This window comes from Amphiura filiformis, chromosome 1, assembly GCF_039555335.1.
Source record: "Amphiura filiformis chromosome 1, Afil_fr2py, whole genome shotgun sequence".
Lineage (NCBI taxonomy): Eukaryota > Metazoa > Echinodermata > Ophiuroidea > Amphilepidida > Amphiuridae > Amphiura > Amphiura filiformis.
The window spans coordinates 60,482,670-60,495,520 of record NC_092628.1 but is presented as its reverse complement, the minus strand read 5'-3'; the positions used below and the strand labels follow the sequence as shown (position 1 = coordinate 60,495,520).

The 12,851-nt window shown below is 37.0% G+C and overlaps 1 protein-coding gene and 1 long non-coding RNA gene across 2 annotated transcripts; one reads left to right on the top strand and one right to left on the bottom strand.

Annotated features, from left to right (window-relative positions):
- Positions 1–382: 382 nt before the first annotated feature.
- LOC140150102 (ubiquinol-cytochrome c reductase complex assembly factor 4-like) lies at positions 383–6,609 on the bottom strand. Its single transcript, XM_072172108.1, has 2 exons — positions 6,413–6,609; positions 383–2,617 (listed from the first exon to the last, which is right to left on the bottom strand). Exons 1-2 carry the CDS (start codon positions 6,505–6,507, stop codon positions 2,251–2,253), a joined length of 462 nt encoding a protein of 153 aa, XP_072028209.1. The 5' UTR covers positions 6,508–6,609; the 3' UTR covers positions 383–2,250.
- A 97-nt stretch (positions 6,610–6,706) lies between these two features.
- On the top strand, positions 6,707–10,200 carry LOC140150099 (uncharacterized). The gene is made up of 3 exons (XR_011858789.1): positions 6,707–6,986; positions 8,870–8,971; positions 9,366–10,200. It is a non-coding gene; the product is annotated as an uncharacterized lncRNA (long non-coding RNA).
- The last annotated feature ends 2,651 nt before the right edge of the window (positions 10,201–12,851 follow it).

Below are 12,851 nucleotides of genomic sequence, written 5' to 3'. Positions count from 1 at the left end.
TGTATTGAATTATTTTGAATGAGGAATACTACGGGAACCAGCACCTTTTGTTAGAAGTCACACATGAGCATGATGAGTGAAGTGGATAACCTCTATTGTTGTGAATGAGTCAATGACCTTCAATGACACTTAGGATTTAATTTGCATACACCTACTAATTGGTCATATTAAACCCAATAACATTGACATTTTTGGTTGTGAAAAAAAAATTTACCTGGACTTGAAATTTTGATGGTTATCCCTACTTTAATTGCTCGTATCTTTGGAACTGGTTGTTCAATTTCAATAGGGTTTTCTGCAAAATGCAGCTTTGTAAAATGCTTTTACTATTCTAATAATAAGAGTTCCGACTGATTTTGCTTGATCGCATCACACTGATAGATAATTGTGCTTGATCTTTTATTACATCATTTCCCGGGCAACACTTATTGTAAACAAAATTCACCTATTACAAATATCCGCTATTGCCCACATCTTGAGGGGAGGGGGAAAATGGAGGCTAAAATTGATTTTAAGCCATTTTCAAACGTCCCCAAGGTCAAGTCACATATTGAGATGGGTTTGTGTAAATGTGATGTGTGTTTGGGTCTAAATACGTCACAATTAGTGGGTATAAGATGCCCTCAATGTATCCCCGCGGGTGGGGAAAGTCATTAATGTAACCGCACAAATGATGATATCCCGGCCCCCTCATCAGGTATGGGTCATAATTGAGCTCCCTTAATAGTGAAGCGTAACACATAATGCATTATGAATACTCTATATGTTTTGTACCATTTAATGATCATGATTAAGACCCCTCCCCTCAGAGAAACAACCGGGAGAAACAAGGAGGGGGCAGGGTGGTCATCTTTTGTACGTTTAAATTAATGACTTTCCCCACCCCCGGGATACAGTGAGGGTATCTTATACCCACTAATGTGACGTACAGACCCAAACACACATCACATACACAAGCCCACACCAAAATGTGACTTGACCTTGACCATGGTGAAGTTTGAAAAATGGCTTCAAAATTGAAATTTTGGCCTCCATTTCCTCCCTCCCCTCAGGATGTTGGTGATGGCGGATATTTGTAATGAGTTTTCATTCTATTTGTGTATAACTCGAGGGGAGTAAAAAGTTACGCACGCTTTGTGCGTAAGTGAAAATGGCGAAAATTATGGATGGCCCCTAAATCAAACCCTGCCAAGCGGTGGCATGATAAACAAAGACAATAAAACAGCTCAATTGTATGGCATGTATTTTGCACAATAAAATTGAAATCTGGTTTAGTCTGTTAAGAACCTGGTGTCTTGATCATGAATAAACCGTGTCGATCAAGAAACCAGGTTTTTCATCAATAAACCTGATTTCTTGCTCCAAAACCAGCTTCTTTGTTGGTGCATACTACTTGCCATACAATCGGAACACGGAATTTCGCAGCTGCTGTGATAACTGGTTTAAAGGTGGGTAACCTGATTGAAAATCTCATCCCCACTTTACCTCATCAAAATGCTGATTTTGGTATCAGATGAAAGCTCATATTTTTCTCATAAACATATTGAAATTTGGCGTTCTAAATCGGTGTATTTCCTAAGAAATCATCAAAAAACTGCTGAATTAGTTTCAAATATGGAATACCAATACCATAGTTGAGACTTATTAGGCAGTTTTTTTGATGATATCTTTGGAAATACACTGAGTTGGAACTTCTAATTTCAATATGTTTATGAGAAAAATAGGGCCTTTCACTTGAAATCAATATATGACATGATCATGATGATTATCATTAATAAAAACACTGTAGACTTCCAATATCACACTGTATAAATGTCGGTAATTCCATTAGGAATTGGTCACATTTACAAAAACATTTAAATTTTCTTTCTGCATGAGTGCTTGCTTGAAAGGGATGACATTTTATGTTATACTTAAGTTTTAAAGAATTTGATTTTCCAAATATATCAGGTCACCTTCCTTTTTACTGGCATGCTGAGTGATCGGAGCCTAACCAACATGGCACATTTAAAACCGTTAAATGACATACTAATGAAGCTCTTACTGGACATCATTAATTTAAAGGTAAGTTGTGAGGTTCACTGACAAACCTCAACAGTTTTAGATAATAATATTATTTACTAACATACTTCAATATTGCAACAATGTTCAAGATATATAATCCTTGGATGTATAAATAATCCATGGATGACGAAATAGTCCACTTTTACCATGTACCGTCCTAGGTCTTCTTTTCTGCCAGGTCTCAAATTAAAGTCTCTTATCTTTTCCAGGTGCTCTGTAATTTGGATACTTTTCTTCAAATTGCTGATATAAATCTTTCTCCAACATCCTATCAATCTCTGATTCTTTCCTGATGAATGCCCATCCTAAGAAAACTAATATAACACTAGATATTAGTACTACTCTCCACATTGGATTTGCGGGCTTTTCTTTCACACCAAAGCTATCATTCACAGTCCATTTTGTTGCTTTGCTTGTTGAATAACGAATTGGTTGATCCTCTAGTTTATCATTGCTCTTTTCATCTTCAGTTCTTGCATTTGAGTCTCTATTGGCACAGTGGCAAGCACAAACAGATATACTCCTGGTTTGGTTTGGTGCTACTGCAACACATCTGGGGGGAAAAGAAATACAAAAGGTTCATATTTTGTCATACTAAATGTTTTAATCCTTTATGGGGCAAGGTCCAATCTTTTCATGTTCTGTTTTTTATATTTGCCACTTTGGTGTCTAACATTAAAACAATGTTTCAAAATTTCATATCTCGGGCATTAAATTTTACTAGACTGCAGAACTCAAGTCCTCAAATAAGCTGTTATTTATGATGCATCTTCTGTGGAGCAGTTTCAGACAATAGCCTGGGATAATTTATTGGAGCAGAGGTTATCTTTTGAATCCTGAAGGACACTCGCATAAAAGAATGTCAAAGGTCATAAAAACTAATTTTGTGTATTACCGCTCCAAGGAATATTGGTGTTTTGGACCAAATTTTACTGGGGTAATGATTTTTCGTGTACATGTACACTGCGCGTCTTTAAGTGCGCGATGTACACCAGCTTGTGCGTGCATAACACTGAAGTTAATCCAACCATGCCAAGGCATCTTGGTGAAACAACACACATATGGCAATACTTGATTTCTCAAAAGCAGTTGACAAGGTACCACATCAGGCTCCATCGCTATGGAATCAGCCCGGGTAACCTACTCCAGTGGTTTGGTAACTTCCTGATTGGGAGAACTCGGCAAGTTGTTTGCAATGGAGAGGCATCTGTACCAGTACCAGTTCTATCAGGAGTGCCTCAGGGTACAGTGCTAGGGCCACTGCTCTTTCTACTATACATCAATGACTAACCAGATAATAATGCAAGTCAAAATTATTTGCAGATGATTGTGTTGTGTCCTCATTGGGAAAGTCTGAAGAACATCTTTGTCAGCTTGAAAGAGATCTCCTTCAACTGCATTTAATGGCAGGATAAATGGTTGATGGAGTTTAACCCTGCGAAATGTTACATCATGAAAATTGCCAATAAGAGGAACCCTCCAACAACAAGCTTCAGCTTCTGTGGTCAAGTTTTGATAGAAGTCTCATCTCATCCTTATCTGGGAGTAGAGCTGCTAGCTGGACAGCGGTCTTAAATGGGATGCCCATAGAAACAAAGTACATGTATTAATCAAGAAAGCCAACAGGACCATTGGATTTCTAAGAAGGAATTTATGGTTCTGTACCAAACAGAGGTGAAAACCACAGCATATGAAATACTTGTGTACCAAATATTGGAGTGGTATGGGATCCCCACTACGAGAAAGACATCAAAAGTTGCAAAGAGCTGCACGCTTCTGTATGAATGACTATGGGCAGCAGAGTAGTGTGACTGATATGCTGACTGTCTTAGAACGAATGGGACACCCTGAGAGAAAGAAGAAGAAAAAGTCGCCTTCATATGATTCAAAATTGACAATAACCTGGTGGGGACCAACAAAGACCAGTAACAGTACATCACACCAGCAGTAGACAGTAGGACCAGCAGAGGTAGTCATAACAAGAAAATTCAAGAGGCATCTGCCAACACCAACATATACAATGCAATGTACAAGTTCTTCTACTTTCCTCGTAGGCTCGTACTGGTACAACTCGAGATTGGAACCGACTTACCGAGAGACCACCGTAACCTTACCAAGCCTGGAAGCCTTCAAGAAAGAAATAAAAACCACAAGCAATTATTAATCCCGTCATGCACGCGAGAGCACCAATCCCGGGGGGGGGGGGGGTACTCAGTACAAATGACCATATGGGGACGTGCCGCAAATATGGGTAGCATTTTAAGCCTTTTGGTATATCAATGACCCCTTTTTCAAAGCCTATTTTGGTATATGAATGGGTCCTTTTTTCAAAATTTTCTCAATTTTTTCGGAAAATAGCCCAATTTTTCCATAAGGCCAATTACAATTGATTCTTAGTTTCCTGTTTCCCGCCCGCGTCCAAAGTAGAGAATTGCACAATATTTAATTATTTTATTCATATTTTGGATTTTCTCTTTAAAAATAACTTTTAATGACTACCACTACTTTCTGACTTTGATCATATCATCTATATTAAATGATGAATAAACATAGAACCTAATTGTACCATTTATACTTATGTATAAAATCAAACATAGTAGTAAAATAATTAAATGCATGCTCCTTGTCAAAATGGCTTGATGTAGGTTGCGACCACTTATTTTAAAATAAAGAAAATAAAAGATAATTAATAATTAATAATTAAAAGTCGCCTCATCCCTGGTTTTCAACCATGAACAGGAAACTAAGAATTAATTGTGAAGGGCCTAATCTAGCCAAAATTTTCCCAAAATTTTGGGAAAATTTGTAAAAAAACTAAGACAATTTTGGTTAAATTCGGCCAAAAATTTTGACTTTTGGTATAACAATGGGTCCAAATTTCTTGAAAAATTGGTATATTTATGGGTCCACTTCCAAAATCTCAGCGGCACGTCCCTACCAAAACCAAACTTGAGTACCCCGGGCACCAATCAAGCTGGTGTGATGTTTTATTTCCCTGCCGACTCAACCATGATAGAGATAGAGAGATGTATGTTAGGCCTAATGTATGTAGATCACGATATCACCAGCAGTGACCAGCCTGCAGTAGGCCCTACTAGACTACGGAACTCAGTCTTCAATGATAGTCAGTAATTTATCTTTTGGTCGTTACATGACTACCATTTGCACTTTGAATACAGCAGTACCAGCCCGGTGTCGTCACTTAACATTGACTATGTGTACGCATGATCGTTCCCAATTTCGCGAAAAAGGGGGTTATTTTTGAACTATGTTCGCGATGTTTAAAAAATAGGGTTGTTTTTGACGACGGTGTACGGTACTCGAAATTAAAAAATAGGGTATATTTTTGTGAATCATGATAATGTTGAAATCCCAAGAAATCTACCATTTCTCGCTCAATTTACTCCAGAATTTCACTTTTGTGAAACTTTTTGCCTTCCTAATATCCCGCCTAAATATTCAGCAACACGCTTTCGACTCGGTTTTATTTGTTTCATGGTTTGTTTACACCGATTCGTCACTGGGGACTTACCCAGTTTGGCCGCTGATTCCATGGGACTTTTTCATCGGCTTTATTAATGATCGCCCGGCCTCCGGAGCCTTGACAAACTGGGTACCCACAAACAGGCCACAAACTCTTGAAATGGCACCTGATCATAAAGGAATTGTTCCTTCTGAACCTTTTGAAGTTGTAGTCAGCAGGGCGAAAACCGCAAATCGCTAACTATTTGGTGACCGGCAAGCTAGAGGTTTTTCTTGAAAATATCTAAAGATGGGGCTGATCTAGTGGTTTGAGTGGAGCGTGAGGGAATTCGTGGCAAATGCCCGAGTTCGTAATTTTTGTCAGTCAGTTTATGTATTGGTCACATTCAACTTTCAAGCTTTATTTTGCAAAAAAAAAAAAAAAAAAGCGGAGGAAAGATTACATTGTTGATAACTGTATCATAAAAAACACATGATGCATCATATTGCTTGGATGTATTTGTATATATTTTTCTGTTATTTTCCAAATTTATATATTAAAAGGACAACAGATTTCTCCTCAGAAAAGACAATGAATCAGAACAAGTGTTTTTGTGTACGTGTTCTTGAAATGTTAAAAAAGGGGTACTTTTGTAAAAGTGTACTTGAAATGCCAAAAATAGGGGTATTTTTTAAGGCTAATTTGTACCCGTTTTCGTGTAAAATAGGGGTACAAAATGACGAAAATGTTCTTGAAACCGCGCCAAATAGGGGGGTATTTTTGACTTAGGGAACGATCATGCGTTACGCCTTTGAATGTTAAGTGACGACACCGGGAGTACCAGTACAGTAGTTTAACATCATTATTTAATTTTATTAAGCTTACCTGAATCTTTTTCTTGGCACACAAGCCGACTGAACTAAAAGACGCGCACCTGGGTTTCTGATCACACTGTTGCTTATTATCCTATAAAACGACATTCTGAGTTCGTGACTGAGTGGTGAATGTCACATAGCAATATTCATTTCCCATCAATGTCAGGAATCAGGATTTACAGTTGCATAATTTTGCACTTCACGATCATGTAATCAGTAGTCTCATTGTCGCGTTAGTAAACGGTTCGTAATGTGGCAAGATAATAACAAAGCGTGATAGCAAGCCTTATGCAGCGACTTAGTCTCCTACACAGCCAGTTTGCGTCGGTCTGACACTCGTCGATCCTCCTAACAAACAGTCTGCAAAAGAGCACATATAACGACTCTTCTGATTGGTTCCCCATATTTCGGGGAAACGGAAGTGACTGTTGACCTGATCAATTTGATTTGACCTTTGAACAGCTGATTGATTTCGTTCGCCGCAGCACGATCTGTCAACGCGAGCAGATTTGAATGAAAATTGAACGAATTTTCAACATCTATTTGGTAATTTTGAGCACGAAAGAAAATCTCAAGACGAGAAAGTAAGTACTTAACGAACTGATTTCTGTTGATTTTATTGATACAGCTCGACAGGCGCAGGCTAGGTCCATAGTCCCGTCTAAAATTCCTGCATGATACATCTGTACATTACAATGTTTACATCATTTCACATTTGTACATGGCACACATACTATTACACTGGAATATTATAAATATATTATAATACTAGCCATTGCATGCATGCATGATACTCTACATACTGATTCTGTCTGATGGCATGGCGTTTGGAGTACATGAGTAAACCTTTGACGAGAGTGTACATCACAAAATTTACTCAGTCATTTGTTGGAACACACTTGTCTGTCTGTCTGTCTGTCTGTCTTATTGGAAACTCCCGGAGGAATTGTTGTCTGCAGAGGTGATCTGCTGATGTGGAGTCAGTGGAAATTTACAAATTAACTTTGTGCCGTACATAACACATTGTTAGATCTGACTTTGCAACATCACTGTACGTACGGGCTCTTCAAAGGTTTACTACAACCTATTTTACTTCGGGATTCTTCGGGGTTCATGATGTGGTGCGAGGTGACTGCGGCCTTCAAACAGTGTTAATTTATAAGCGTTTGATTGTGTGTGTAATTACACAATACACATGAGCAGCTTATACGAGAAGTCTAGCTTGAATTTGTCACAGATAGCTTCACACTATTTAAAGACGAGTCCTGAGCTCTCAAAATCTAGTACTTAGAAATCAATGGCTAGGGAAGCTGTAAGTAAATACAGCCGATCACTGCTGGAGATCGTATCAAAAATGTTGCTAAAATTGCAGTTTGCACTTCAACTAAATATTAGACTGTTAAAATAGGCAGCATTTCCTTAAAATACACAGTTGACTCAATCAAATTTTAACTTGCATCAAAATCAGCAGAAATATTACATGTCAGTGCTGATTGGCAGATCCACTGAAATAATGATAGCAAATGGACTCGAGCATGATAGCATCGAATGCGTACAAAGCTGTACATGTAAAACTATTGTGTGCAAATTTGAAGCTAGAGTTCTCAAGTAAGTAGTAAGCAAACGTTACTGTCTCGATTCTCGAATGGTACAAATCCTGGTCCCATGGGAGTATGGTGGGAATTTTTTTTTCTCTTTTTAAGTCCCCGATTTTGTTATTTTGAATCTATCTCAAATTTAGTAACAATTTTATCTCAGTATCATTAAATCGGATATTGTACCGTGGCGTCGGCCAGATATTTTCGATATTGGTATTGGATCGGATATCAGTCCAAAAAAAATTTAATTTTTTTTTTTTTGCAAAGTTTTCTGCAACTTTGAAGAACCACTGGACCTATTCTGAGGTGCTAGCAGAGTTAATTTGAAGAAAACAATTTGGAAAAAAATTACGAAAACATTACAGTTTGTTATCCAATATGCAAACCATCAACAAATGTTTACCTCTTAGCTCTTCATCTATTAGGCCTACATAATTATTATAAATGCATGGAAAATTGTAATTGTTTCTGATCTTAGCACCTCAGAGTAGGTCAAGTGGTTCTTCAAAGTCGCTGGAAACTTTGGGAAAATTTTTTTAAAAATTGAATACATTTTTTTTTTTAAACTGATATCTGATCGGATCAGATATTGGCCGGTATTATTTACATCGATATCCAATCGGTAGACAGTTCTGCCATATCGGTTGAGGCCTAGAGATAAATCAGGTTTAGCTAGCTCAAGTTGAGTGCCGGTTAATATACCATATCCAATTAGAGCGCCAGCTCAGGGCACAATTTTTAGCAAACATGAGGAATTGGTAAATGGGGATATACCCTAAAAGTTTTTTACTCATTTTATGATGAAAACATCATTTGTGAGAAAAAAACTGCTATTTATTAAATCATTAATTTGTGTATTTGGTTTGCAGTTGACCAAGATGACATCTGATGAACAACAGTAGCTAACAGTAATGGAGATGGCTTGATGCAACACGATCTTGGGTTTCTGACAGACAGTGACCTGTTACTTTGTAAGTAAAAACATTCTTAATGTCAACTCATTTTTTCCTTTAGAATCATGCCAACAGCAAAACACCATAGAGTATAATGGTGAAATTAAGAATGGTGGAATATAAATAAGCCTAGATAAGACAAGCAACTAAAAAACTGGAAGAGGCTACATTACGCTAAACAATCACAGAAAGGCTTGAAAATGTGAAAAACATAATCTATGGCAGCACATTAAAATGGCTCTTTTTACTTGTTTTTGATTTGAAAGAAAAAATACTAAATCCCCATAATGTCACTGATTCAATGATACGTAATGAGACGTCAGCTCTCACTTTATTGGTGAATAAATCTCCATGCAGACATTTATCAGACCCATTTAATATATTATGTTTAATTGTTATTATTGTCTTACAGGAGCATGCATGATGATTTGGAAATTGGACCTTGTGATGGCCACCTTGAACAACTGATTTTTGAATCAACAGACAGAACAGAACCATTATTGCTGATTATTCAGTGGATTATGTAGCCTACTGATTTGTCACATACTTCTCAAATAGCAATTAGATGTAAAGTTACAGCATTCAGCAATTGAGAAAAATCAGACAAAAACACTTGTTTGGCCTGTATGAAAATGAATTGTGCAGAAACACAGAACACAAAATGATTGTGTTCATGGAGAACAAAACTAAAAGGGCTCCAGTATTACTCTAAAAATTACATAAACAATGTACACATGTATAACACTCAAAGATTATGACACAGGAATTTGATTTAATACAGGGCCTCTGAAAGAACTGCAGTCAGAAAATTTAATTTTTGAGTACCGTAATTAATTTTGCTACAAAGAAATTAAAAGGTGTATGTTGTTACGTGGTAAAGCATCTGTCACTTACTTTTTAATTTTGAAAATCAACGGTTTGGTTCAGGAACCAAACTAGGAACAATAATTAAAGTTCAGAGAGTACAATTCTGTATTTAAGTGTTTTTTTTGTTTTTATTGTTTTGGTTTTGGAGTGTCCCTGTACTAGAGCTAAATGCTAGGATCAGTCTTCATTGACATTTAAAACAAAAGATAAGAAAAATAAGGCCCCAGTGTTTTTGCAAAGCTATAAGCCGGTGTGTTCATGAGATACTCTATTAATGATTTCAAAATGCATTTGTATCCATTTTGAAATCATTAATAGAGTATGACATGAACACATTATATATAACTATTTGCATATTAAAAACACTAGGGCCTATTATTTTTTTCTTCTTTTTTAAATATCAACCATGAATGATCCTAGCATTTAGGCCTAAAAATTGTTTGATTGACATTTGAAAAATTAGGGTAGGTCGGTCAGCATTTTTTCCTTTTTTTTTTTTCTTCGTTTTGCACCCGCTTTTAAAGCTGTAAATTGCGTATGATAAAGGCCTTGGAACTTTAAAAAAAAGGTTTTTTTATTATTATTTTTTTAGGGTGTTTAGTTTAGGGTCGCTCGGGTTCCGCCAATCAAACAATTTTTGAAGGCCTTAGCTCTAGGGTCCAGGGACACTCCAAAACCGAAAAAATAAATAACTAAATAAATTAATTAAATGTTTTTTAAATAGCCCGACGGGCCACATGGAGATAAAACCCAATAGCCCAATGGAAAATTTGGTAGGCATGGCTATCGGGCTATCGCTTATTCCAACCCCTTCAACTTGCAGTTTCTTGTATTCACAGTTTCAAACATTTACAGCCTATGGGACAAAAACATTTTTGCAGGCAAAAATAAAACCCATGATCTTTCATGATTTTTATTTTTGCCTGCAAAAATATTTTTGTCCCATAGGTTTAATAGGATTGTATATTAAATTGCAGACCCAGCGATGATGCATGAAAAGAGTACCCTTTCCTGCAGATTGTTGCTCGATGATGACAACACATTTATTCTGAGTGGTTCCCCAGGTATTAACACTAAAGCAAATTCAAACAAACTAAAATAATTATGCTTGTAATTATTATTCTTTCTTTCCATTGTTACACATACAAAGTCGTGAAATACAAAGTCATGATTGTTATTAAATGCCATCTGTAATTACCAACAGTATTACTATTACCAGTGCTTGTGTTATCAAATATAATTATAGTTTCTTTCAATAGTGTATGAAAAGTAAATCTTCAGATACCATGAAAAGAGGTTGAATAAAATGTTCTTTTTATATACCATGGTCATTTATAAGTCAGATTATAGTCATTCATCTCTCATCAATGTCCTTACTAGTTCCTGACAGACCTCAACAGCATGTACATGTGATCACAATTCACTATAAAATATTTGGCTGACCAACTGAGAGTTAATTCCAGGACCTATGTTACCAGAAACACATAAACACATTTAAAGTCTAAATGAAACAAGTGAACCTTGACCCTTTTTAAAAGAGATGAAACTAAATTTCCTATCAAGAGGTGGAAATTACACATTTCATGTAGACCTCAAGGCCATCTATTGCCACACAATGAGTTAGTGGAAGTATTTCATAGGGTATGAAAATACTTGCATTTTTCTGACAATAAGTTGAGCTGTGAACAGATGTAAGAATGGCCAGATGATTTCGCTGTGAATTTTGTACCAATTACATGCTATTAAGGTGCACTGAAAGTGGTACTATGGTGTAATTTAAAGAGTTCACAGTGGTGCACTCATTGGAGATTTGAGAATCACTGAATAAACATGATTCTCAGCTTCTGTCTATCCAGTCTAACAAAGCTTCATAATAGCAATCCTTATTCATTTGTTGCCACAGTTCACTGCATAAATTTAGTTTCTAAATTGGAAAGTGTTAAATTAAAAGTTGTTTGTGGAGTGCTTGTTGCCACACCAGTGTACATCGGACTAATAACGCAGAATGTGGAACCTCATATTGCTGACTCCCAGGTGGCTTCTGTAAGTTTCCCAGGCTTGGTCAACCACTCGGCTTACCACCTCAACCTGTAAATTTTAAAGGAAAAAGAATAAAATATTTTTATTGTTTAAAATCAAACAATTTTTTTGGTAAATTGAAAATGATACACTGTGACTGGTCACATACTGGTTGCAGATCAGGTGGACTGTAGGTACATTTTTATAGCTAGTCAAACTTTAAAAATTACCCTCCCAACATTTGGTTTACTCAGTGGCATTCATTTGTAAACTTAAATTGTTTCCCAATTTTGGAAAAATCTCAGTAGGTCAGCCCCATAGAACAGGGTTTTATTTTTTCGTCACCTATTTTAAAATCAAACCTCCCTTTGGCCTACCAAAAAAACTTTGCCCCCCCCCCCCCATTCACCACCCTGCGGTACATATAAGGGGCTGTGCAATAATTATGAGCCCTGGAGGAGGGTAAAATTGGGGGTGCTAGGAATTTTTGGCACACATTCATGTGGCGCCTTTTAAATAAAACGCTCTAAAAAGGCTTAGGAAAACAGTACGGAAATGCTTAAATACATAAATATTCCTGCTTGCTGCGCTTCGCAACATGATCTTGTAAATTAGGATCCCAAAAATTTGGCATGCGGCCATGCGCAAGGGGGGGCAAATAATTTTGGCAGGTTGAGAGAGGTGGGGCAAGCAATTTTAGGCTAACCGCTTCGGAAAATTTACCTCCCCGGCTCATAATTATTGCACAGCCCCTAATTATTGCACGGAAGGTCGTCAGTTCAAATCATCCTCCAGACATGCTCCAGAAGACATGCAAATGCATTTGCATGTCTTCTGGAGCACCGGTCTGGAGGTCAGTGGAGGATGATTTGAACTAATGACCTTCCATGCAAGCACCTTACACCCATCGAATGTGTGTCATCGGCCCTCAGACTGTAGGATTCAATTCATGTAAAGCACCTAGTATAAGGGGCTGGCATTTTCTTCAGAAGGGGGGTCCCAAATATGTCAG

What these genes read in the sequence shown, in the direction of transcription:
- LOC140150102 (XM_072172108.1), bottom strand. Translation starts at nt 6,507, where the DNA reads ATGTCGTTTTATAGGATAATAAGCAACAGTGTGATCAGAAACCCAGGT. An exon ending in GTGCCAAGAAAAAGATTCAG is followed by an intron (nt 2,618 to 6,412) that starts GTAAGCTTAATA and finishes TTTTCCCCCCAG; the next exon opens with ATGTGTTGCAGTAGCACCAA.